Source organism: Drosophila arizonae, chromosome 4 (genome assembly GCF_054131065.1).
Source record: "Drosophila arizonae isolate 15081-1271.41 chromosome 4, UAZ_ARI_1.0, whole genome shotgun sequence".
NCBI lineage: Eukaryota > Metazoa > Arthropoda > Insecta > Diptera > Drosophilidae > Drosophila > Drosophila arizonae.
In genome coordinates this window covers 209,008-236,845 of record NC_142924.1, presented here as the reverse complement: position 1 = coordinate 236,845, position 27,838 = coordinate 209,008, and the positions used below count along the sequence as shown (strand labels likewise).

The 27,838-nt window shown below is 40.4% G+C and overlaps 2 protein-coding genes across 3 annotated transcripts in view; one reads left to right on the top strand and one right to left on the bottom strand.

Annotated features, from left to right (window-relative positions):
* Window positions 1-27,838, bottom strand: part of LOC108613386 (uncharacterized) — a 110,474-nt gene that overhangs the window by 31,772 nt on the left and 50,864 nt on the right. Inside the window, exon 2 of the mRNA XM_089466813.1 lies at window positions 26,334-26,356. Coding sequence (XP_089322939.1) covers window positions 26,334-26,356 — 23 coding nt within the window. The remainder of the gene's footprint in view (window positions 1-26,333; window positions 26,357-27,838) is intronic.
* PVRAP (PVR adaptor protein) lies at window positions 547-27,175 on the top strand. Of its 2 annotated transcripts, none has more exons than XM_089466810.1 (7): window positions 547-1,047; window positions 18,171-18,226; window positions 19,214-19,918; window positions 20,051-20,153; window positions 24,983-25,262; window positions 25,353-25,729; window positions 25,785-27,175. In XM_089466810.1, exons 3-7 carry the CDS (start codon window positions 19,440-19,442, stop codon window positions 25,986-25,988), a joined length of 1,443 nt encoding a protein of 480 aa, XP_089322936.1. In that variant the 5' UTR covers window positions 547-1,047; window positions 18,171-18,226; window positions 19,214-19,439; the 3' UTR covers window positions 25,989-27,175. The 2 variants fall into 2 exon arrangements, with proteins under 2 accessions (XP_089322936.1, XP_089322937.1); XM_089466811.1 differs by lacking the exon at window positions 547-1,047 and adding an exon at window positions 9,336-10,332.

The window sequence follows — 27,838 nt, the reverse complement described above, 5'->3', positions numbered from 1 at the left end:
GTCACTAAGCGGATTTGCTGTAATGTCATTCAGTTGGCTCTCAACTTTAGTAGCTGAATCACAGCCCAATGCTATAATTAGATAAATGCTCAGGCATGAAGTTCTGCCATTTAAATAAATAGTTCAAAAGGTTGCCGCGGGCAGCAGCTGTAAATCAAAATCACAATTTCATTAAGTTTAAAGCAATTCGCAATGAAAACCTCTGGGGTCGAGCCAAATTACAAAGAAATCAAGTTGTCACGACAACGTCAGCCGCCAATGTCCCCGCCCCTGACTTCGGTAAAAGCCAAAGTCAAAACCGTCACATATGGCTGCCCATGGGAACAGGACAGAACAGGCAGCAACGCAGCAAGACACAAGTAGGTCCGTCCTTGCTGCCTGTTGGTAGGCAACCACCAGTTGCACAGCCAAGTAAACAACAAACAGCCTGGAAGGCTGTTTCGTCCAGCGCATGCGCTCTGGTGGATGCCAAGTTTGCAAGCACCAAGTTTCGCCTTAGAGTTCCAAAATGCCACCACAGTAGAGCTCCTGCAGACAGTTCCTTGCGCGTTTTCAGCTAGAACGGTTGGTTCGGCCAAAGTAAACGGTATTTGCTTAAAAGTGTCTTCAGCTACGTGCGTATCTTTGGCGCGACAAAGTGTCATAAAGAACAAAAAAAAATACTACTTTCTTTGTCGGCTGGCAAATTTTCTCAAAGGACACACCACAATCACAACCACTTCGCTTTTAATGTGTCTGAGCGCTAATTTTATGGTCAGCCAACCAGCGACTGATAAAAGCGATAAGAAATGTTGCCTAATCAAATGCCGCTCGTAAAAATTTGGCGCGCCAAGTGTTGAAATTTATTCGCTATTCGCTATTCCCATTTCCAAATAGCAATCGCAATCGTAATTGAATTTTATGATCTTTGGCTGGATAGCCAAGAGATCAAAACAAAACGTGTGCGTTTTGTGGCCTGATAATGCTCAACACCTGCAAGTGAAGCCAACGAATTGGCCACAAAATAATACAGTGAGGGAAGTGCGAAAAATCTGAAGTTTATTACAGGTAAATTTACGCCAACGAATTGTACTTAGTTAAAACCCTTGCGATCAGAGCCTAATTAGGGATTTTCGTAAAGAATCCTATGTGGGTCTTGTGCCGTTAGTAGTTTCTATAAAACCATACCAAGTACGCCATTTGGACAAAGAGTTTGCTGAGCAATAATAAGTGTTACCCAAACTATATATTATTTATATATAACATTTTCATTTCTTTTTAATGGCTCAAAATAATTTTTCTAATTTGAGTCTTTGCTAAGAAACATAGTTTTTCTAAGGTCACCATCAAAGGAAGAATTAAAGGTATTCATTCATTCATATTCATTATTTACTTTTATTAATAAATCCGAACAGTAACTTAATTTTAGTTGTACTTTATTTTCATTCATTACCCACAGAAACAGTTCACTGACCTTGACATTGCTTTATACCTGTCGTAAAGGAATCATAAAAAACCTGTGTTTATGCAACATCTCATTATGCAAACATGCCCAACTCAGCTGCAGTTGCAACATTTCCTTGTACCCCTTCCCACTCCCTTCACCTTACACGTCGCCTCCGGTGGCCCCTGTCAACTGGTTTGTCGTCACCTTGGCTGACACTTTGGTTGACATTTAGCGCTGCGCTTGCCGCATATTAAAACGCATCGAAATGCATCGCAAAGTTTGCAGTTTGTGCGCGAAGGAAAACTCGGCAAAATTGTTCCAGTTGTTGCTTAAAGTTTACATCAGCTACTTTGGGGACTTCCGTTGTTAAGCTGTCAACATGTTTTGAGTCAACTGTTACAGTTCGTCAGCGAGTTAACTATTTGTGCCTCCTTTTATATGCAACTGGCATTGTGGCGAAAGCTGACTACCGAACGGAGGCAGGAAGTGCCAGCTGCAGCACTTAGTTCACTAATTTTTAAGTCTGAGAATACATAATTCTACACGATTAAATGAACTGAACTGTACACTTCAAGCTCTGTCTTAATAATAAGCTATTTCCAGTTCACATAGAAATCGCATCAGTGGAAAATCGATTGTTTAAGTATATATTGCCTTGTCAACTATTTTGCCCTGGAGTCTCCTCGGCCTGAAAGATCTGTTCTTTGCAGAAGAAGATATCATTCATCTGTCGTTCAGTTGGCCGAAATGCAACTTACTAATATTGTAGACAGAAGTTAACCGCACGCCTGGGGGGTCGTTGAGGAGGCTTCCTTGCAAACCCAGGTGTGTAGCTGTCGTCAAGGGAAAACGTCAGTGGTTGAGCAAAGGGAAATGTCAGCGTGGTTTTTTGGCAGCCGCAGCCTCAGCTAAGAAGTGGGCAGCGAGGAATCGCGGGGGCCAGATGGCTTTCAATTACACCTGCAGGAGTGCTGTACAGCTTGCTTCTTCTCTTGACCAACCCTTCCACAAACGGTGTCAAGTTAGTCAGCTTGCGACAGTTTCTGTTTTTCTCATTTTTTGTGTGTCTCTTTCAGCTTTTTAGCTTTTGAAAAGCGAAAATTTCACGCCTCCTACTCGAATAAACTTTACCATAGAAACCGTTAATAAGGTATAAAAAAAAGCGACAGGGAAAAATGGTGAGGTGAAAAAAAAAAACAAACAAACAAAACAAAAACGATTCATAAAAATGGCGGCTGTTTGCATTGCTACGATACGTTTAACATTTTTACGAAGCTTTTTGCTGTAGCTGTTAATGCTCTTGGCCATGACTTTGCTTTGAGTAGCCAGCAGCAGCAACGACAAAAACAGCAGCAGCACAAATTTGTAGGTGCATCGAAATGAAAATCTCGAATGAAGCCTTCAAACAGAGGTTACTTACTCACGCTCACACATGCAACGATTTACACAATTTGTGCTTCTGCTGCTGCTGCTGAGCAACAGGGAATTGCTTTTAAATGTTGCCTTATTTTTCGCTCTTCTTTCATTTGCTTTTGCTTCAACCCGCCCACCTGCTGCGTCGCCTTTAAAAAGATTTGCTAGAACGACTACCTCAGCGTTGACATTTTCATTCATCGTCTTGGCAACCGTAATTAAAATCGTTTTAATTTACTTTTGCAGCACAAGCACACGCATATGCAAGCAGCAACTCACACACATACACACTGAATTGAGCCGCTGGCAAGTGTAGCATACTTATCTGCGCCCTGCCGCTACTCGCCTTCCGCCTGGTTTTATGTTTATCGACTTTTGTTAGTCGTCGCTCGGTGCTGTTGTTATTATACTATGCCCCGCCTTCGCTCATTATGTGGGCGTGCAAATTGCTGCATATTCATTTACCGTTATCTCGCAGTCGTCAAGTGAAACATATACAGCAACAAAAACAGCTGCTACTCCGCTCACACACTCGGCCACCTGCACCTTCTCTTTAATAACATAAACTTCTTTGCTCTTGCTCAAGCGCCCAAGTTGAGTTAATGAAGAATTTCCATGACGATGTCACCCGAGCTGGAGATGGAGTCGGAGTCCGCTTGCTGAGTATACCGTTCGATAAGACGGCTGCCCACCTGAAAGGACTACAGCTCATTATGTTTGCTGTCATTCAAGCTCTTGTTGTTGTTGCCGAGGCAACACTCAAGTGCGCATCAAATGATTGCCGATAAGATTTGATCTCTGTTTGCTCGCCGAGTACACTCAACTGCTCAAGTGGCAACAAGAACTGAATTGCTGGCAGCCAAAAAGGATTTACTTTGCGGATTCACCTCTGGCATTTGAATGAAAATGAAAACTCAGCCTGCGCTGCTAAGCAGCTTAAAAGTGCCAACTCTCTGTCTGTCCCTCTGTCATATAAGCATCTGCAACACCGATATCAAAAGCTGCGCTGGCAACATAGTTAGGCAACATGCTGCTAACTCAAATACTCAGCAGCTACCCACACGCACTTACATACACTCACACACGCATACATAGCTGTATTCGGGCTGTATATGTGTACGTTACACCCACACACATAAAATAATTCGCACCAGGCGCGCAGCAAACGACGACGACAAACTGCTCAGCACGCACTGTAAACAGACAAGCGCAAACGCACACATCAGCACGGGCAGTCACACACAGCAGCCCATGAGCATACACACACACACTCTAACACACATACAAATACTGGCAGAAACAGGCACACAAAATCGTGCTGCAAGTAAACCAAATAGAACAAAACGAGATGCCAAAAACAAGTTTTTTTTTCGGCTGCTTTTGCACAATGCCAAAAGAGAAAGCAACAAAACAAAACGAGATAAGCAAGGTGAACTCACACAAATACACAGTAGCTTCTGATTCTGGATATAAACCCTTGTTGAGCGGCGCTTGCTATAGCGACCGCAGCAGAAGAGGCGGCAGGTGCAGCTGGGCGCGTGGTTGCTGAAGAGGGGCTGTGGGGAGTTATTAGGGGAGTTGTCTCTTAATTTTGCAACTTTTTGGCGCGCATAATAAAGTTGATATGGCGAGACACTTTGAATATTTTTGTGTTATGTCAGAAATAAAAATAAAGTATCCAAAAAGTACGCAACGACTTTTTCTTTGACAGCTGCGCAATTATGTTGTGCGTGTGTGTGACTGTGTGCGGCCACTGATAAAGAGGTGCGAGAAGATAGCAAAGGCAACAGCAGCAGCAACAGCAAACAATGTAATGAATGCGGCAACAGCAAGAAGTGGTCTGGTCTTTTTTGTATTTGGCTTTAAAAGCGTGTCAAATAAGTAGAGCAGGGGAGAGCGTGAATCGAGCGTTGGCAGGAGGCCACGGATAACAGGAGGCAACACGGGGCTGTCGGTGTTGCATGCGGCTGGCAGTACACATATGTCTGCCTAGGCGCTGACATAAAACAAATGAGCTTTCAACATGAGTCTGTCAATTGGTAGCAGGTAAATTCTTAAAGCAACAATTTATGAGAGCAATATTAGGAGGCAAAACTAAGTAAGATTGGGTAAAAAATGATTGGAGCACTAAAAGCAACAGACACTACAAAAATCAGAGAGTTGAGTATTTTAGGCATTTGATTCATATTTTCATTTACACAGTATAAAACTTTTATATTTCTTGATTGAGAACCAAAAAGCAAACCAAACAACCAAGCCTTTGAGAGATATAAGCGGAGCAGTTAAATTTTGTTTACAATTACAATGAAAAACAATGAAAGAGAAGCAAAGGGAACTGTAGCAAGCAGAACTGGGCAGCAGCAATATGCGAGAATACAATAGTCTCTTCAGCCGTAAAATGCAAAATGTTATACAAAGTAAAAGGTCTAAGGAACTTGCGCTGATCCTATGCAATTCGCACGCCGCCCTAGCCGGGCTGGTCGAGACGCTTTTTATGGTCGCAGTAATTAATGCATACCTCAAGGCTATTAAGGACGAGGGACAGACCGATGGAGAGAAAGATAGAAAAAGAGAAAGTCTATAGAGTAGAGAAAATATAAGTCCGAATAGGGACAATAAAGGCAGAGGCCAGAGACAATATAGATAAAATGCCAGAATGAAACCGACTTGCGAAGGGAGATGAGAAGATTGGGAGAGATATAGATAAAATGCAAGAAGGTAACCCAAGAGGGCAAGAGGTGAGAGAATAGGCAGAGACAAATCAAACCAACGTCGAGTGCAAACTCGAGGGTTCATCTACTACTAAAGTCGCTCAAAGCGTTTTATTTTTTATATCCACTCTTTAAAGTGTTTTTGCGTTACTTGAAAGTTATGCATAGAAGCAAATAAATTGCCTTTTATTTCCGGTGAACAACTGCCAAAAAGTCAACTTCACTCCTCACAGGGTTTTGGGGCTTATAGCGCCTAATCCTCTCAAGCCAAAAGCCCATTGGACTAACAAAACAACTTTTTGGACTATTTGAGCTTTTTGTGTTTCTCGCATTGCCTCACGAACTGACTTATGCACTTTGAATGCAGTTGAGTTGCCAACTATGTAGTGTGTCCTACATCTTTCTCTCGTATTCTCCTTCTCTCCCGGAAGAAAATAACGAATGTAACAACAAATTTAACTCACATTGTTGTTGTGGTCTCTGTTTTCTGACATGCAAGAGGCATGCGCTGCAAAATACGCTAAAGATTTTTATCGCCTTTTAAATACTCTTGACTGGGTTGTTGGCAATGTCTTTTATTGTGTACATTGTGCCTAATATCTTGTCTATAAAATTAGTCATCAGTAACTTTCCTTTTAACGTGGAATTATTTTCAAACACTTCCCCCGAAATACCCCACATCAGTAGAGCATCTATCAGTCTTTATTATGAAAATGAAATTTTCTTAAACCATATTTTACACTCTCGTCGCTCGTTGTGTTGTTGTTATTCTCTACGCCTCGTTACGGAGGCCAAACTTTTGGCTCAACTGACACACAGTTCTTGTTGCAATTGTACTTGTTGTGTGCATGCGTGTGTGGGAGTGTGTGTATGCGTGTGCCTTGCTTTTCAACGACAGTTGACCCTTAAGCTCAACCACAGCTTTTTGGCTGCAGTGTGAAATTTCTCATAATAGTCTCTAATGCAAGGATATTAATTTAAGGTCCAAGTTTGATTTTGACACACACAGACAACTTATATAAGCACACCAGCAGGTCATGATTTTTTATATAAGTACCGTTTCATTTAGTTGGCTTGGCATTTTATGCGGTTCGTCGCGCTGGGCACTTATGCAATTTCCACTTGGCTCAAGCAAAACAAAAACTCAAATACAAATGTAGCTGCAAATGGAAATGGAAATGCGGATGGCAAATGGACGCACAGCAAATGTCAAAGTAGTTGTTAACATTTCCGCTTTTTCTTTTCTTTTCATTTGATATTTTTTCCACTTTCCCGTTTTCCCCAGTGTTTGTTGCGGGTGTCTGCTGCTGCTGTTGCAACAAATGAAAACTTTGCCCTGCCAAATTGTAAGCCACAAGCTGCCACAGCAGCAGTTGCATTGAAGCAAATCTGGCTGAAAGTTGCTTTACCAACACGCTCGACACTTTTAAATTACCAACTTAATTAGAAAACATGAAAGAAGTTTAAGTTCTCCCTCGCTCAACCACTGTAAGTCATTTACATAAATAACTTGGGAGTTCAAGCTGAACTTTTACAAATCGTTGCAGTCATAAAGCTGCTTAAATGCCGTTTAAGCGCTTCAGTTCAGCTTAAATAAGCTAATGCGGACCAAAAAGTGTTGCCAACCTGCTTTGTGCAATTGACAATCGACTCAGGAATCAGGTTGATTCTTAACTCAACTGAGAAGTTGTTGCTTGACAGTTATCAGTGGTTCCTGACGAATTTAACAGCCGCCAGCCCACACAGCCCACAGGTTCTCAACAATGTGTCGGCCAATTGGTGTCAACACACCGCTATCACACACTCACCTTACACATAACGGACAAGGTCCAAAGGTATCGTGTCTTCTGAGGTTTTTCAGCCATAATTTTGCTCTTTGCCCATGTGCATTTTTTTTTTACATTTTTCAAAATTGTTTTCCTGTTTAATGTATATACACCAGTTACACTGCGAAGAACCCAGATACGTTTTTATGTGTACGAAATTTGCAAGACATTAAGAAATTATCCTAATGAAGCGGGAGTTAAACAGTAGTGCACAATGACCTTATTTGCTAATAAATTTGCTGATAAATCCACCATACACTTATACGAATACTTCTTGAATATATTACCAACAACATTATGAAGCAAGACCTTTCCCATCTCTTACGCCTCTCATATCTTAACTGACTAGCAAATGAAATACTTAAAGCTCAGCCAAGTACCAGACAGCACTTAACACTTAAGCAAAAAAAAAAAAAAAAGTAAATAAGTAAGAGCAAAACAAAGTCCGTTTAAAATATTTGCTCAAGTGAAGCATACTTAATGCGTTTATAAATATGCTCACTGCACAACACTAAACACAAGTTAATAAACTTGTCGCCTGTGCATGGGCTTTCAACTATTTTAAGCTCATACGCTTGGCCTTTTGATGCGCAGCAAATTGACCCCTGGCCCTTGTCTGTATGCGTGTATGTGTATGTGGATGTTGAAATGTACGTGTGCGTGCGGAATTTGTTCTGGGCTGCTGGACTTTGCGGCTGCTCAATTTGTCGCCTCTTTTTGTAGTAGCTCTATCAACAAACGCCACGCCCCGCACATTCAAGTCAACCAGCTGAAAAGTGAATATTAATGCAGTGTATCCTCAAGTGGTTTTGATATTGAAATTAGTTTCTCCCCGTGTTTGTGTACGTAGAGTGAGTCATTCCTTAGATAAAGCGTGTCCATGTTGAGCGTCCTAATGAAATCTTTCAAGTCCTGTCCTACAGCATATTAGCATAAACGATTTGTGAGTGTCAATGACAAATATTTGATCAGCAACATAATTGTTATTTGATGGATGGATCATATACAGAAAAGGGTTCCTCTACCAAGTGTAGCTGGATACTTTTGTGTAGCAGCAAGTCCTTAAGTTTTTTCTGTAAGAGACATTGAAGTTCAGCTCATCAACGACATGGCTGTTGGGCACATCCAATCAGCATAACAAACCCCAATAGTGCCTAGAAACAACCCCCATAGAGGGAAATTGTGAAGGGTGAGCATTTTCAATTTCAGGCTTAAGCCAGCTTATGCGAAGGACTGTACGATATTAGTTTGCTTTGTCATTTTATTGAGGCAACAAAATGATAATTTCGTCAATACAAATGTCCTGCAGGCGACCACAAGCACACACATACATACATATAGATGCAGGATAACAATGGGCGCAAACCACACAAAAAATTTATCGAATGCGCATGAATTTCAATTTGGGTGCTGACAGGATTTGCACCCGCTACCAGTTAATGATCAAATGCCAGTTAGGTATAACAAAAAGCATAGACAGTGACAGAAGCAAAGACAGAGGCACAGGCAAATACTTGCCAGAGTAAACGCCTGAGGCTTTAACATGTATCTATTGATGCCTGCTGATTGCCTTTGGTTATTTAACTTCAACGTTAGACATGTGATATCCTTTTAGTCAGCAGCTACTGTTTCCCTCTCTCTATTTTCTTTAGTTGCTGGCTTGATGGTGCCCATTAGCGTGCCGCATGCTTCCACGCCCACGCACTGCTTGTTTGCCATTGTTGAGTAATTGGATTAGATTACTTCTGCTGTTGCTCCTGCTGCTGCCTGTTACCTGTCGTGCTCTGTGTGCAGGTCCTGTTGATAAATTTTCGTGGTTGCCCCCCGCATACAAGCGCCTGTCAAGCGTGATTGATGGTGGCTTGTCGATATGTTAGCGTCTCTTTTTTAGATTCTTTTTTTTTTTTTTTTTTTTGACATGCCTAAAGCTTGTCATTTTTTTTTATTAAATTTACTTTTAATGGTCCAAAGTCTAAAGAAACACATACCCAGCAGCCTATGACACGTTATCTATAATAATTTTCTGCATTGCAACTGCAGGGCTATTAAATTCCCATATAAATCGAGTCGTATTCCACGCACTTTCCCCACGCCACGCCCCCGCCCCTTCAAGTATACTGCATTGAAAATCATGAAAATTTATGACTCCGTAGGAGGTACGCAGTGGCAGCTGTCATTAAATTGACGATTCCAGTTATGAGTTAAAATATATTTGAGAGAGCAGCAACAGAAACTGCAGACACGACGTATACGCAACATTTAGCAGCTGCGACGGCGGCTTTTAAAGGCAGGCTTGGACGGGAGCCATTTTTAAGCTGATTGAAATGCCTGGAGATACGCGCGAACAAGTCAAAAGATGATTATGACAAAATCGATAAAGTTGTATAGTAAAGCAAATGGATAAGCGACAACAACAGCAACACATACACGTAAAAGTATTGCAAGCGCTGATGAGAGATTTGCAAGGCTTTGTTCTTGCCCTTGACTATCTAGACGGACCGATCTGTAGCTGTGCTATCACTGAACCTAATTTACTTGGCTAAAAAGACACAGAAAAAATAAACAGAATAACAATGCCTTTCCCATTGGCCCAGTGCCAGGACGAGGCGTAAGTGGTTCTAGTTTTGCATGGCCATTTATCTGCTCGAATGAGTGTGTTCAGTGTGTGTGTGTGTTGAGCATCATAATGAGAGCTTTACATGCCATGCGCCCGCAGAGATACAACTTGCTCGCCTGCGTCGAGCGCATAAATTTCAAGGACGGTGGAATGTTCGCTGGTGCCATGCGGTGACTGGAGCTACGCGTGAGAAGCGACCAGAGAATCAACATAAACAAAAGAAAAAGGGAGAAAAAACAGATGCATACACACACACTAACAGAAAGAAAACAGTGAGGAAAATGTGCCAAGCGCGAGAAATAAATTGACAGCCCGCGGGTATGCAACGGTTTTGCTTCGGTAAGTTTGACCTACATGTGAATTGTTGTGGGCGGCATGAGGGCGAGTGCGTAAGGTTCGGCAGCAGGAGCATAACGAAAGCAGAACTTTGTTAACCAGCCGTTGTGAAGTGTTGGAGCAAATGCAGAATCATGTAAAGACTTTAAAGCAAACATTCTGAGCCGCATCAAAACTTCTGACGTGTGTTGGGCCTTCTGTACTTCCTCACCTATCATAAGCAATCGTATCATTGTGTTTTAAGCTAAATGTTGACTTGAAAAGTTATTCATAGTCAAATTTTTTAAACTTTAATAACTTCTTCAAAGCAGTTCGACTTTTGAGACCACAATTCATTTTCTTCATGTTTTTGTTGTAAGTTGTTTGTCTAATTAGCATTTCTCTATTTGAAACAGACCAGCTTAAGGTACGTGCTTGAGCAGCTTGAGCAAATATATATAAGCTCAAAGCTCTAGCTTTTAATAATAACAAAATAAAGCTGAAATCATCTGTTTACGAAACATGAAAACTATTGATTAAAACTTGTGCAATTTTATTGTACTATAAAATTGTCTACGCCAAAAAAAAAAAAAAAAAAAAAAAAAATCAAAACACAAACACATGGAGCAAAAGGGTGTAGCTGACCAGATCCACAATAGAGAAATAAGGAATTTCTATACATTTCTTGGACTGCCAGGTACTGAACGATGGGGCACAAAGTAAAACTATTTTATATGCAACGACAGCAACAAAATATTGCGACTACCTTTTGGGGACGACAGAGCTTGGGAAAGCGAGAGGAGTGTGCATTGCGGACAGACAGCATTTGGGTCTAGTGTCTGGCTCCAGTAACCGTGTCTCTCAAGCCGACTGGCATTGCCCGAAGCAATAAATGTTCAAAATCAATTGAAGCGTTTTGCCAAAGCCTCACACCTCGCCATCTTGGCACATAAATCGAATGCACGAATAAGTAGATGCCTGGCCAACTTAAGGAACCGATTTGCTATGCGCCATAAGAATCCCCCAAAATCGATAAGGGATGCACGAACAGAAAATAGGAATAAAATAGAAAATGGGCAACGGAAAATGTCAACTAATTTTGAATGTCGAGCAATTGAAGCCAACGAGCTGACAAGTAAGAAGAGCACGGCGCAGTCCACGTTAGAGTTAGACCCGTTGCTCATACGCAGCGTGGGCCCACGGCAATGCGGCTTGTCCCACATTCGGCCAACTACAAATCGAGCAGCTGAGTAATAAAACGCAATTCGGTCATAAAAATAGTCAAACGTTGAATAAAGGGGTAGAGAGAGGAGGACAGTGATAGAGAGAGACAGAGCTATCTGAGAGAAACCAACAGCAGCAGCTAGCAAACAACTGCCTCTAGGATGTCGTCCTGTGCTGTTGTCGTCATCGGCGCACTCCACCGTCTGGCGTGGCAAATTGCGAATTTTGCATATTGCCAGTAGGCTATTCCCCTGCAGCACTTTTTGGGTAGCAGTAGTACACTCCCCCCTGAGCCATTAGTCATTTGGGCAGGAGAACGCTTTGGCGTGTCGCCACTTTGCAGGATGAATGACCCCGGCAAAGTTGTTGTACTGTTTCCCTTGTCCAACTACTACTAGCATGACTTTCCGCAACGGAAATTGCACACACGTCGCTGGCCAAGAACTATTTTCATAAAAGACTTTGATATCACAGTTCCGACTACACTAATCATATGAACTACAGCTCTACAATATAAACCGGCAAGCATCAACTTAAAGCGTTTTGAGAAATACTATCGCACATTTACACATATGTTTATGCACATTTATATAATAATAAAAAAATAAAACATCAAATTTAAGCCTAAAAATAATTAATTATTAAGTATTTACATTTTCAAGACGCATTCAACTAAGTTTTAGCAATTAAGTTTTAACACAAGAGGTCACGCATTACACATTATTCTAGGATACTACTACAGTCAAATGATTTTAAAAAGTCCTCATATTCGAATAAGAGAAAATCGATTCATATTAAAATATTCAGATTATTATTTCATTTTTGCTGAGTGTAGTGTAGTATTGGATTCTGAGAAGAATCTGAATATTTTAATATGAATATTTAATATTTTATTAAGAATAACTTAATATAATACATATAATATATTTACAGATATATGTATACATATATGTATATTTAAACCCTTTCTGCTCCATTTTACAGTATCTTGAAAGATTACATTATTTTTCTGGCTTAAAATAATTATTATTTTTAATGCCGCGATGCATTAATAAAATGTGCTTTCAGATGAAATGCGTTGGCTTGCAAAAATACAATAATAAATAAGTATAAAAATTCAAAAGATAAATATTTTTTTATTAAAATTGTAACTGTTGTAGTTGTTGCTGATGCTGTTTCTGCTGCTGTTGGATTTTACGTTTAATTGATTTTTGCATTCAAGTACATCAAAGATTCATGCGTGTGCATTTAATGACATTTGCTTTATGCGAATTGAGCAAAGTGTAAAGCTGATATACCACAGATTTTTGATAAATTAACATTAATTATTTACATAAATTGAGGAACAATTATTGACGAGCTTTATTACCCGTATGTATGTTGCATGTTAAAGTACACAAACTAACTCAGCATTAATATTGACCTAATTGCGTTAAAATCACAGGATGTCAATAGCTTGTAATAATGGGAAAGCTATTAATAAAGATTTTTATAATTGTTTAAAAAAAATACATATATCCTATATACATATACATATATACATATATAGTTTAAAAATAACATCGTATATATATATATATATATATATATATATATATATATATATATATATATATATATATATATATATAGACAAACATAAAAGCACAAGCCTCTAGTATTTGAAATTCGCTTTTTACAAAAGTGAGGGTGAGGGGGTGAATTTAGAGGTGGGGGGTAAATTTTAACAAAAACCGAAATTGTATAAATTGCATATAAGCATACATAAAAAATTTGGAGACTCTAGCAATAAAGGTGTAGAAGATATAATTTTATAACTGGTTTTCGATAAGGTTTTTTATCGATAAAAAAAGATCGGGATGAGTTATCGATTTTTAATGATAAACTTGATTTATCATTTTTAAAAAATTTGAAGTCTCTAGCTCTTGTATCTTCTGAAATCGACGCGTTCATACATACGGACAGACGGACGGACGGACAGACGGACGGACGGACAGACGGACAGACGGACAGACAGACGGACAGGGCCAAATTGACTGAGCTCGTCGCCCTGATCAAGAATATATATTCACTTTGTGGGGTCTGCCACGCCTCCTTCTGCCTGCTACATACTTTTTCACAAAACCATTATACCCTGATTTTCCATTTTGAATGGGTTCAGGGTATAATAATTGTTTGGTTTATTATTGACAAGCACCTAACGTAGCAATCGTTTGCATAATGGAAAAAAGTAAGTGAAGCAAAAAGAAACTAATTAAAATTTCTTTGTTTAAAATTTGTTGGCTTTTGCTCCATGCTAGCAGGGCGATATAACAAATGCGCATATTTAAAACATTTAAAACAACAGCTCGCAATTTTTCGTAATTTTGCTCGACACCTTTTTTCTGTGAGGGTGGAAAATGACTGTAAAAGAAGAAGCAAAAAAATAAAAAATCACCCTCAGTCTTTTGCCTTCGACGTGTTGGCATTTTGGGCTATTGCCGTTTGCCCTGCAGCCAAAAACTTCTCATAATGAACTGAAAAGCTGGCGGGTGTGAGAACTTAGCCAGCCCTACCTACGGCTATCATTTGGCTTCCACGATAAGAACAAAAACTCTAATATAAAATCAACTGTAGCTAGTCAAATGGCCTACATAATCGCATGCCAGCTGGCAGTTTTGTTTGCCACTAAGCGAAAATAATTATTTGGCGTGAGTAGTGGGCATTATTTATTCCAGACCATGGTACGACCCAGCAACCAGCGACCGAACACGGATTGCGGCCCAAAGGCTTAACTTCAACAGCAGCAACAAAGAGAAAAAACATGTTAAATAACTGAGAAGAAGGCGCAGTCGAAAATGCTCTTGTAAAAGGAAAAGTGTTTTTTTTTTTTTTTTTAAATACCCTGTAATTGAAATTGAGTAGAAGGGGTATATTACTGCTAATGAGCCTAATGAAATAAGAGATGTGCATATAGTGTATAGAAACAGAATGTATATAAGACCTACTTTATTAAGATGTGCTTTTTATAAATGAGCCGTATATTATTGCTGTCGAGCCTAATGAAATACGAGATGTGCATACAGAGTACAGAAACAGAAAGAAAAAATGTATAAGAGTTACTTTATTAATGAAGCTATGTAGTTTGAGCCGCTGTCTACATGTGTTGCAGGGTATCTGCCAACTGAATAATACTTAAAACCGAAGCTGTTCGTTTTAGCTTTTTTTTGGGAATGTCGCCGAAAGTGCTGGCGGCTTCTTAATATATTCGAGCCTTTACTTTTCCCTGCCACTTCTTCTTCTTCTTTTTATAATGTTTGTCTTTTTAGAGGCACCTTGCTGACATTGTTGTTGTGGCTGTAGTTGTTGTTGATGGTGATTTAGCTGCGTGTCGAGCTCGTTTTGCATGTAAATTTGTTGCCTAATTTCGGGCGGTAGCGATTTATGTGCCTCAAATACCCTCGCTGCTTCACTCTCAGTCTGTTTGTCTCTTCTTCTCTTTGCACCCCATGCCTAGCTCTTTCTTCGTAATTTATGGAATCGCTGGCATCATCAACATGCACTCACGTCTATAACTGTCACGCCCACTCTCTGCAGCCAGAGCCACCAACTTTCCCTATTGCTCATTGTTTTTAAATTTTACTTATGACAGAAATTGTTAATAAATGCATTTGTCTTACTCTGTCACTCTCTCCCTCCGTCTGTCTTTCATACTCCTTCTCTCTTTTAGATTCACGTCTTGTTCCCGCTGCTCGCTACGTGACGAGAACCCCTTGTCCTTGGCTTATGATTAATGCTTGGCATAAATTAAATGCATTGTAAATAAATTATTGCGCATACGCCGCGTTGTCGGCAGCTGCTAATGAAGCTGCTGTCTATTTTAACGCCCGCCAATGATTGAGATGCAGATGCATACGTAGGCATAGTGAAAAAAGGGCTAAAAACTTTGCCCAGCTGATGCTTAAAAGCAAGCCAGCGGCAAGCTGTGTGTGAAACGGGTTCTGGACTCGGTTTGGCTTGATTAAAATTTCATTAACTAAAAGTTGCGGCATATTTTAAAGCATGTGTGTGCGAAATCTGCGGTATCGCTGGTGCTCAGCTGTTCACACACTCATCCACACACTCGCACTTACTTTGCTTTGGCAAACATAAAACGTTTTTGTTGCTCCTCCTGTCGCTGTTCTCTGCTCTTTTTGTGGCGCTGGCTTTTTACGCTTGAACGCTTCATTTGCATGGCAACTGCCTGCTGCTTGTTCAAGCAGCTGTCAGTGAGTGTGAGTCTCTGAGTGTATGTGTGAGTGGCTGTTAAATTGCTTGTTTATATTGTTTCCAGAGCAAGTTTCAAACGCAGTCGCAGCAATCACTTGAAAATGCTCATATGGCGTTGATTTGTTTTAATTCAGATGACAAAAAGAACGAGCCCACCTCTGTGTCGTCCTCCTATAACTCTCACTCTCTCACTCTCTCTCTCACTCCCTGTCTCTCTCTCTCACTCTCACTCTGTCGCAGCCTCTGAGTCGCTCTGCATTTGTTTACTGTATCTGAAACAACGGTCGAAACAGCAACTGAAGATGATCACTTTGTTTGCTTCATATATGTTTTTGCTTTTTAGATTGTTGATTTTATTACGCAAATGTTGTTTGGTCTCGTTCACTCACTTAGCCAAATGAGAAAGTTTATTATTTAATGAGCTCTTCTTTATGGTAGCTTATACCTTATTATGCTAACGCAGGAATTAATTGTTAAATTTATGTGAAATGTATACAAAAACCTGCAACAATGATATCTGTCATTTAGCGGGCATAGATCTGGAAAAAAGTTCCCATCTTTTGAAAAGTGTTGACCACCCCTTCTCCCTCTCTCTCTCTCTATCTCTTTCTCTCTCTCTCTCTTCTCTCTCTCTTTCATTCTCTCCCCTCCCCCCCTTTCTCAGACCTCTTTTTCACTTATCAACCTGCCACGTACAGCGCTTAGCCAAGAATCGACTTAACTACATGCCATAATTATAATGCCAACATCAGCGTTAATTTAACCCAAACCCAACTTAAATCCGCTCTTCGGCTCGTTGCTGCTCGGCTGCTAATCCACTTCAGCCAGCGACCCATACCCAAAGGCATGTCAAGCATTTAATTACTGCCCATCACAGGAGCTTAAAAATGCTGCCAACTGCCCCAGCTACCGCTGTCCTGGCAAATCCAGTTTGTTAAAATAATATGAGGCTAGCGAAAGGATGCGGCATATTCATCAACGTTTCCTTCTCTGTTCGAAATGTTACGCAAAATATTTTCATTAAAGTGTCAAAAATATGTACATCTATATATATATGTATATATATATAGATGTACATATTTTTATGTACATATATATATATATATCTGCGAATATTGTGCTCAGACACGCAAAACTGAACGCCAAATAAAGAAAGAAAAAAATTAAGGGGAAATGGAGCGAATGGAAAAGGTTTCTATTTGTTAAAGCGCTCAACATGCAGCGGCCAAAACATTTGTTTTCTGCTTTGACCCACCGTATCGTCGAGAGAGTCGTTAAATTGTTTTCATTATCCTTGTAAGCCTTAGCCAGAGCGCTCTGTGCGCTGTAGCAAGAGCAGAGACTGGGAGAGGAAAAGCTTTAGTCCGCTTCAGGGGTTGACTGGCAATTAAAACCGCAATGCAAATGAGCTGTGCTTAATGCGTTTGTCTGCGTGTATCCGTGTGTGCGAATAAATGTGAATGTGTGAGTGTATATGCGCTTACACACTGTCCTATTAGTTTGCGGTGCTCGCGCGCAAAAATTTTAATTGCGGCATAGCAGCTCTACTCTTACTCTTATTCTATCTACCTCTATTTAGCCTGCCCTTCATTTCATCCATATTTTGCGCATAGCGCTTAAGCAGCCATTAAGCCATCAAGTGCGTTACCAAAGTCAAAATATGCTTCAGTGTGATATGCTATATGCATACACACACACAGACACATGTGTCTGTGTCAGATTGCTGAACTGCGTCGTGTTTCCGTTTCATTTGTAATTAATTAAATTACTTCCGCTAAACTGCGCTGCCAACATGGAGCTGTGGTCCATGCTGAGACGTTGGCTGCCCAATCTAAAATCCAATTCAAGTCCGGGCCACCGATTTCTCAATTACGACGCTGCAGTCAATCCTGCCTCTCTTTTTCAGTCCTACGCATACTCACTCTTTCTCTCCGTTTGCTCTCTCTCTCTCTCTCTCTCTCTCATGCTGTGTCCCTTTTCCGTTGTGTTCACTACGAAGTAATTAAGAAGACATTTCAGCCGGGCATCCTTTAATCTGTGCGTTTTATTTGCGTCCTTTTGCCAGAACTTGTTGTTTACTTCGTCGCACGAATGCATCCGATTTCAGTGTGCTTCTCGTCCTGGACTGTTGATGGTTTCTGCCTTGGGTGCCTGTGGCTCCTGCTGATGCTCCTTTAATCTGCGGCATTGCCTTTGCGCTGAACTGGTTGTTATTTCTTGCCCAGGCGTACGCTTGATTAGTCACCTAATGAAGTGTTAATTATAGGTGCCTAATGATTGCCACAGACACACATACACATGCACACATCACCAGCTACGCTTTAAAGCCATTTTTAATTCAATTTTAATGCATCTCTATTTTGTATGTCTTTCTATCTCTTGTATTGCAGCTCCAAGCGTGGACCACTGACCGTTCAATGAAAAGTTTGGTTGCCTGCGAGCCAACGTGAGTATAAAATACACACGCGCAAAAATTTGCATTTCACTTTCATTAGCCGAATCGCCCTTAAAAGAGTACAGCGCGAAAAAAAGAAGCTTTTTGGCGTAATTGATACGATTTCAATAGGAATCGAATTACAGCAAGTAAAAATTTGAAATAAATAATATATATATATATATATATATATATATATATATATATATATATATATATATATATATATATATATATATATATATTGCAATATAAACAACACTAAACGCTTTCTCCCTCTTTCACTTTGTAATTACATGAATATTTTCGGACTGCAATACAATCAAATTCAACCGAAATTGGCTCAAACAAACAAACAAACAAAAATCTACAAACGGAATTAAAAAATTGGCAACTAATTGGTTAACATTTTCAACTATGAAATTGGCCAACAAACACCTATAACAACAACAAATATACGTACTACAAATACTGTCTCGCTTCAAACAACCTATCAAAAAATCATATTAACAACAATAAACAAATGAACAACAACGATCATCATCATCACCATCATCGTCATCATTCAAATCACGCAAAAATCCTGCTATTTATGCGCTTTACATTTGCTGACGTCATTTCGTTGCGACCCCTGACCAATCGGAACCCCTCTAAACAACCCCTGTGAATCCTTAATCCCCCTGCCCATTCCATTCTCTTGCCGCCCGTATTTATGTGCATTTTTGCGGTTTGCCCCAAACCAACATATTTTTCATATGCGTTTTCATTCTCGCTTTCTATCTCGTCTGGCTCTCCCCATTTTCACATTTTGTTTATACTTCACGCTTTCGATTTTGCTTTGCTTTTTCATGCTTTTTTTTTTCTTTATTTATTTATTTTATTTTTTTTTTTTTGCTTTTGTTGCCAATTTCCGCTTGAATTAATTCTGTGTTTAAATCTACGTCGTTGCTTTGGCACTCGTCCTGCCCCGTTCTGCACGTCCTTCTCGCCTGCTGTTAGTCTGAAGTAGCGCGCGACCCCTGTGGCTAGTAGAGAATTTAATAACAGCCGCAACTGCTCCACACTGTGCATCCTTCGCCCTTTCCCCATCCTGGTGTGGTGTGGCTCGGGGCTTCTGCCGGCGCGAATCTCACGCAGTGCGACAAAAGCCGCCCGCAGCGTTTTTATATGCGCGCACATAATTCAAAAACACTGCAAAAGTTAATGCCGAAAGCGACGACGCACAATGATAACCAACAATAATTTGGATTATGAGAAGAGCTGTCTGCCCATAGCAGCACGGCCAACAGCTACAGCTACAGCCACATCAGTAGCAGGCACAGCGGCAACAATTGCCAGCGGCAACAGCAACAGCAATGGCAGCGCCAGCAGCAGCAACAATTCATCGCCCACCGCTGACAATCACAACAACACCCACTCGCATTCGATATCGAATTCGAATGGCAGCTCTTATTTTAACCGCTTCGACAACCGCATTGCCGCCAATTTGGCCGCAGTTATAACTGGCGCTCGATTTCGTTCATCGTCCTGCAATAGTCGGCAGCAACAGACGCAGCCGCCATCGGTGCACCACACGTCTCGCACTTCGTACCACTATCTGAGCGCCTCGCGTGGCCGATCCACATTAAGCAATGCCACGCCCACATCACCTGCCAGCCTGGGCAGACGGCGACCATTGCAGCTGTTCAGCCAGGCAAATCTTAAGTGAGTAGAATAGTCAGCGAACCCAATCCCTACCCAAAAGCTTAATCATCTCATCACAACGCAAAGCTACTTTAAGCATTTCACACCTCCAATACACACACACTCTTGATAAAGTATGCATGTATTTAACAGCTGTAATGATAACGAAAAGGGGGCGCATACTCCTAGCTCAGATGAGGATAACTCACCCACCGAGCTCAACAGTTGCAAGCGGCTAACGGACAAACCGCCACTGGTACGTAAAACCCATTAGAAGCCCAATATAAAGGGTTACACCTCAGTTACTCTCAACTGTCTCATACGTATATTCATCTTTCTATATATTCTAAATCTTTTCTCTTAAAGGGTATTTTGTCATCGTAATGTGATTCCTTGGTTTAGCATCTCGTCCTAAGCTTTTATTATCAAAGTACTTTAACAGTAACCTCATACTGCTTACCATTCCTGGCACCCACTAACCAAGCCTCCTTTGCCCGCCCTTAATCATTGCATATTTGATATGTTTGTGTTTTGACTTTGATAAGGGTGCCTTCAACTTCGCCAACTGCGGCCATTTATTGGTTTTTTTTTTTCATGCACAATTTCTTTGCGCAAATATTTTGAAAATTTATGGATTCTGCCTAGACTTTTTTGTTCACTGTTTATTCTGCTGCATTTGACGCTTTCTATGAATTATTGGCAGAAATAAAATGAAGGAAAAAATAGGGAAGACATGAAAAGCTTGCTCTAAGCGCAGCTAAACCTTCTCGGCAAGGCTTCTCTTTGGCTCTTAGTGTAACTTGTCACAAGTTTTCTGGGCAAGAAAAAAAAAAAAAAAAAGAAAATTTGAGGCAACTTTTGAAGCATTTCGAAATGTATTGCCAAGCAGAGATCTTTGGCCATTCTTTCAGCTGTCTCACAGACCTTTTGCTGTCATTTGTATACACTGTCGGAAGATGTAGCGTACTTTAGTTTCTATGTCAAATATGTTTAGTTAGGTTCTAGCTTCCACATGAGTTATGTAGGTAGCATACTGGCAAGGAAAAATATAGCTCTTCACTCTTGGGATAGAGCACTCCACCTTTGCTCTGATATAAGATAAGCATTGTGATTGTCTGCTTGAACAATGCGCAGTCCTTAGCCATCGTCGGAGGACATGTGCGAGAAAGAGTGGAGCTTTGATCTGCTCTACATGGGCAATGTTTATCAAATGTTTTGTCATTTCATGTTTTTTTCGTCACGTTGCCCGACTCGAGAATATAGGAAGCCAAAAAACTTTGCATTACAGAAGTTTGGCTTAGTTGGCTGCCGACTTCGCCATCAAGTTCGACTTTGAGTCAAGTTGAGGCACGTTATTTTCATAAATTTGACGCCTTAAATATTCATACCATAGGACAGGCAACACACACATATCGCCCTGGCTATAGTGAGGCAGCTGTGCGCAGTCGAGCATAGTCTATGCGATAAGTACGTGCGAGTTTATTCATATGAGAGAGACTCTTAGAAGAGACTCGACATCGTCTGCTCCCATGTGCTGTGTGCACGCGGCGTATGCGTAATGTGTTTGTCTTATTTATGGCCCGACTACTACGGAGGCGCATTATGATGATTACGTTTTGAGCTAATGGCCCTTAAATGAAGCAAAAGTGCAGCACAGCACGACTTTCAAGAGCCACAAACTCAATTCCAAGGTCATATCACACTTTCAACAAGTTTAAAAAAAAAAAAAAAAAACAGAAGCATTGACATTCTGCAACGCACCCAAATCGAAAGCGAAAACCAATCAGTTCGCCCTAATAGCAAGCCATAAATATTGTCAGCATAGCTCCCCGAAAAAAACCAAATGCAAAACGGTTGAGTTAAAGACATCAACCAAAAAAAGCAATACAACCAAAAAGACGGGGAAAACACATATGTTAGAGTAAAAAAAAATAAGAAAAAAAAGGGTTCAGCACTTTGCTTTGGCATTTCTCATATTCGTTTCTTATACGCTCTACAACAATTGTAAATTGAGTATATTGGAATGTTAGATTTATAGATAATCAATTGATATAATGCAGCATGCAACTATTTATATTTTCTTAAACTATTTAAAGTATATAAACACATAAATTTGCACTTCAAATTTGTTTATTTTAACTTTTAACTTGCCTACATAGAAGAACAATTTAAGCTGCTTAAATGCAAACACTTTTATGGGTTACTTTTACAGAGTATACCCTAGTCGATAGTCGTACGCCCGTTGTTTTGTCAATAAATCAATTTCTGTTATAAACATAACACGCATACGCCACGTGGCGACTGCCTATGCTATATTGCTCTATCCTTTCTCCCTCGCTCTGCCCTAGGCATAGTTTTTTACTTATGCCTGCCTTCGTGTGCTGGGTGCGCTGTCAATAACATCATTTTGTGGCAGGGAGCGGCTGCAGCGCGATAAGCAAATTAATTTTTGCAGCCCACACTCGTAGCCACATATACTCACACATACACAGAGACGCAGTGAGTGTGCCTGTAGCGGCCCTAATTGTGCCCGATGGCAAAGTTGGCGTCCTCTTCGTCTGCTTGACTGCCTGATTCAATTTCAGATAAGCAAAATAAAGCAGCAGACAAGTTGCACATGCAGCCCGGCCAGGCAAGTCAGGCAAACCAATCGCGGAGTGAAGGCAGCAAAGACAAATGGACGATGGCACATTATGCACTTCACCCGCATAGCAGGACACACAGAATCTCTCTCTGTATTTGCCGGAAATGATGCGCTGCCTGTCGTCTGATCCTTGTTTCCCTCTGCTGCTGCTTCTGCTTCTGCTAGAGCTGATGCATCGATGCTGTTGACTCGCTATCGCTAAATGTTTGTTTAGCAACTGCAACAGCCACTGCTCCACACTCACAGTTGAGAGTCGAATATATCGTTTAAAGCTGCCTCTATTTTGCTGTCTGGCAGTGAGCGACAGACGATAGAGCCACATGTGGCCGGTGCATGACACGCCCACTTGTATATCATACTCCTGCAATAAATAATATTTTGTGGACCCGCCTATCACAGGCCACACAGCACAGCCCCTCAATCTGTTGCCTGATTTAAGCGTACCACACTCCTTTGCCCTCTGTCACTCTCCTTCTCTCTTTCTCTTTCCATCTCCTCTCTTCCTCATTTCGTTACAGTTTATTAAATTTGCATAAATGTTTTGGGTTGCGGCAGCTTGCACGTGCCACCTACAGCTACCTACAGTGGTACAGCTCAGCTCAGTGGCTGGAGGAGTGATTGACAACAGCTGATGCCAAATGTCCCGACTCTGCCAGTTCATTAAGCCAGCAACATCCCAATTAGTCTGGCGCACATTTTCTTTATGGCCAGCAAATGGGAAATTTTTAGCAAAAAGCAAATCAAAGTCCAACTTTTAGCAACAACATCTTATATTCGTGCTTGAAATGTAAGTGGGCAAAACAAAATGCTAGCAGGAACGTCTACGTCTCGGGAACGTCTGCGTTTATCTAATTTATGAAATCAGCTAACTTATTTATATATGATAAACTAATAAATCAGAGGATCGAGAGAGTCTGGGCATAGTTCAATAGCTCAACTTAATGTACCATAAAATATTATATTTGGTACTTATCGACCCGTAGAGTCGAATATATTGCAAGCTCTTATAAATATATTAAATGATATTACAGTGTGCACCACTCGTGTGATTACTGTGTAAATCGTGTTATAATATTCTTCGTACAAATTAAATCAGTGTGCGATGCGCTGTGAAATATGTAAAAAAGTGTATGCAACGTTCATGCCTGTTAAATTATGCAGCAATGAGCAAACAATTGCCGTCAGGTACCGAGGCAGGTAGTCAGAAAACCGTTCAAGGCAGCCGACGAATGAAAACTGCACAAACGCCACCGCCGCGGCGCGCCGTCTCATTGTCAATGTCGCCTTAAATTATTCCACACACATACAACCGCAAAAGTGTAGTCTACTTTCGGGCGCAGCCGTTCTATACAGTCAGGCAGATTTTCAAAGCCACTGACCCCAAAAAGAAATATAAAAAAATAAATAGGAAAAAATTAGAAATTATAAGTGAAGAATACCGACACTTAAATACGCTTACAAACAAGTAGAAAAATATAACAAGAAATCTCATTCTAGAATATATTAGAGCAAAATAACCTGAAAATGTCGAACAGATTCCATTAAATATGGTACATTGTACGTTGAGATGATAAGGATAAGTTTACACAAAAATATTAGCAATTGTTTGATAAAGATTTATAATACTTCCCACTAGCAATTCATGTCATGGTTGCGGGTAAACATTCCATATTAGGCATAGGTCAGCTGATCTATAATAAACTTAAGTTAACTCAATATGAGTAAGGTTCTGTGTTCTGCTGCTGCTGTCTTATGCAGCCTTTCCACTCTTTTATTCAATTCCTGCATATCGCTTGCCATAGTCAAAGTTCCATTTACTCTCCAGAGAAACAGGCGTTTGCTAACATGATCTCAACATGCGCGCACAAATGCATCTGAATTATCGCCGCCTGTTCTCAGTTTCCTTTATGCCCACACAGTTGTTCTCACTGTATCTTTCTCTGTCTCCCTTTCTCTCTATGTATTTTTCTGTACCTTTTTTTTTCTTGCTGCTGGTAGCCCTGCGGCACAATTCCGCTTAGCACGCCACTTCCGTATCCGCCGCATTCGTTGCTTGGCTACATTTAGGCATCCTGCAACTGCGACTGCAGCGCGCCTCCTTCTCGCAGTTGTCCTTCAATTTATGCGACAGCCTTTTATGGCCCCGCCCTTTTCTTTGGCAACGACTCTGCTCCGACTAGTAATTCCTAGTCCAAGCATCCGCTTCCTGTTTAAGTGCAGGCGCAAAAAAGTTTTTCTACCAAGCTTTTTGTCTAGTTGTGGGATTGGTAATAAATTCTTGGGTGTTTTTAGCTTTTTTTCCTTTTTCCTCTTCTTGTTGGTTGCTTGGGGCACGCCCACGCGCGCCTCTTTACGCAGCTTACAAGGTGTTTAAATTGTAGTTAATTTTGTTTCCTCGTGAACAGCTCCTTTAAAGCCATTCTCAACCACTTTATTCACAGGTTAAGCGCTTGACCATGGGTCTGTTGCGTCACAATGAGGAGTCACGCCCACTGGTGGCAAACGTAACGCCCCTCAGCGCAGCTGCTTTGGGCTGTGAGCACGCTGGTCAGCCCATCTACTCGAATGGTTACATCAATGAGGACTCGTATATAGACAGTAAATTTGGCGACTCCTGCCGTCAATCTCTGACAGCCATACCCATGCTGGACAATGTGAATCTCAACAATGACAACAGCGAATTCAATCTGAAGAAGCGATATCTGCGCGAAACCAGCAGCGGTAAGAGAGTCTAGAGAGATAGAGATATGTAAAGACAGGCTCTGTCCTGATCTGTGCCCGTGTATCGGTTCTGTAATGTTTTTCCCACAGCCAATTCCAGTCCCAAGATCTTCGCCAATCGCCTGCGTTTCAATAATGCCTCAGCTACAGCCGCTGCCGCTGCTGCTGCTGCAGCGAGTTTAGCAGCTACTCAGCGCAGCAGCAGCTTGGCCGACACGCACACAGCTCGGGATGACGAGGAGGAGGAGTCAGACACAGAGCTTAAAGCAGCAAGTTGGTATCAGGCCGGTATCTCGCGTGACATCGCAGTCGAGGTGCTGCAGAGCAAGAGTCCAGGTGCATTCCTTGTGCGAAAGAGCAGTTCTAAGCCCGACTGCTATGCGCTTACCCTACGCGTACCCTCACCTCCCGGACCCAAGGTTGCCAACTATATAATACTGCGCTCGCCACGTGGATATAAGATTAAGGTAAGACTTGCCACATCTAATCGAACTTTTTTCTTAGCAGCTATTATGATTAAAGGGTTTTCGCAAGGAGTTCTCTAGCTTAAAGGCTCTAATAACCCATCACTCTGTTATGCCGGAGCTGCTGCCCGTTCCCCTGGCCATGCCTAGGCCTACAAATATGTCCTCTTCGCGACGCAATCTAGATGACTTTGATACCTACGACTCGCTGCAAATGCTGCTCAAGTATCTGCGTGCCAAGAATCTGGAAACGGACCAGTAGTAACCAGAGGTATATAAATAGGACCCACTCAGAGACAGAGACATAGACGGAGGGAGAGAGTATCTCCAAGTCATAGTTATTGATAGAGCGTAAAAAATGTATTTCGATACCAATAAATGTGATACTCTATTAAAAGCCGCGCACACAAACATACAGCCACACTATATATAACTGCAAATGAAACGCCTAGTTGATAAATGGTGAAAATATTTCTAGTTTAGTTTGAGACTATCTTTTTGGCCAAGGGAAAAAAAGTCAAAATGTTAATACGGAAAGCGCTTTATGCTCTACTATAATTATAACATAACTAATCTAAACTTTTCCCATCATAAATAAAATGCTTACCTTGGTTTGATTTTCTGTTGGTCCTTCGCACCCAATTGTAATTCCAATTCAATTTTCCATTGCGCAAAACGTGAAAATTAATAAAACAATACAAAAAAAAATATATGATTAATTAACAATTTATATATATGTATTAAAAATGATTTGTTAAATGTTGTTGCAGCTTCAATTGTTAAGCATAAAAAAATGTACTAAGCAAAAATTACACATTTTAAATTAAAACAAACAAATGGCAACAAATACAACCAAACAAAAACGACCGTAATTCTGTATATAAAGCACTAACTTAATATAATTGAAATAAATAAAGTTATTTAATTTATATATAAAAAGCAAATAAAAAAACAGTAGCTGAAATTCTTTTAATTTTAATAACAGTTATAATTAATTTATCATTATAAAATTCTTGTGCACACAGGCCAGCCAAATAAATTTTCACATGTTGATTATGCTCTGAGCGTCCGAATTTATTTGTGTATTCCGAATTGAATTTAAATAATTATTATGCATTTGCATTTATATACAACAGCATATTTATACAGCATATGAAATTTTAGACTATTTTGAACTTTCGAATACACACTATTATTATACACATTAAAGAAATCGAAGAGAGTCCTATTCACCCTATGAATTGAGAAGCTAGGTAATCAAAACTTAGCTTCAAGTGCTTCAAGTTTGTATTTGTGGTTATCAGTTGTAATAAGTGATTCATTTGTTAATTTCAGATTGGGTTAAGTGTTACTAATGTCGAATTTCCTATAAATTGTATGGTACTTTCGACGAAATCTTAAAAATAATAATAATAATATTGCGAAATCTACTAAGCTGCGATTTACTGGCGGACTGGCGCGTCGCTGTGCGAGCTGTGTGGGGCAATTCGGACGTAGTCGTTTGTTGGCCTAATCACCGTCATTATAAAATTTTAATTTGCTCCACTTTTAGTCGGAAAGCAGAAAAGACCAACTTGTTGGTTGCTTCTGGTACGGCTAAAAATCAAAGTCTCAGTCAGAGTCACGAAATCCCTTTTTTAATTGCAATCTTGAAGTCTGAAATTTGTTCACCCTCAAAACTTGGCGGCAAATCCTCTACGCTGTGCGAAAACTTGGTTGAGCCAACAGCGATTTCTTTCTTCCCAATTTTATTTCTTTAGGTTTGCTTATACCTTTTTTTAATGTTTTTTTTTTTTTTTTTTTTTTTGCTTGTTTAGTGTCAAAGTGCTGTCGACTTTTCCACTTTTTTGGGATTTGCTTTCATGTTGCTGCCAAATGAAAAAATTGCATTTTGTTGCAATTATCGGGCTGGATACACACGAATGCGTGCGTAAAAAGAATAGAATAAGTCAAATTCTTAGAAAGCATTTAAATAATTGTCGTATTGGAAGCTAGACTCGAGCAATTGGCCCATTAGGCCACCTACAATATTCATGAGCGCGAGTAAAGTTTTCAACTTTATTTTTTGTAAGTTGTTTGCTGTTGTTGCTGTTGGTGTTGTAGAGACCAGTC

Coding starts and splice junctions, on each gene's coding strand:
- PVRAP (XM_089466810.1), top strand. CDS start 19,440: ATGATAACCAACAATAATTTGGATTATGAGAAGAGCTGTCTGCCCATA. Junction 19,919..20,050: donor TTCAGCCAGGCAAATCTTAA/GTGAGTAGAATA, acceptor TGTATTTAACAG/CTGTAATGATAACGAAAAGG. Junction 25,263..25,352: donor TCTGCGCGAAACCAGCAGCG/GTAAGAGAGTCT, acceptor TTTTTCCCACAG/CCAATTCCAGTCCCAAGATC.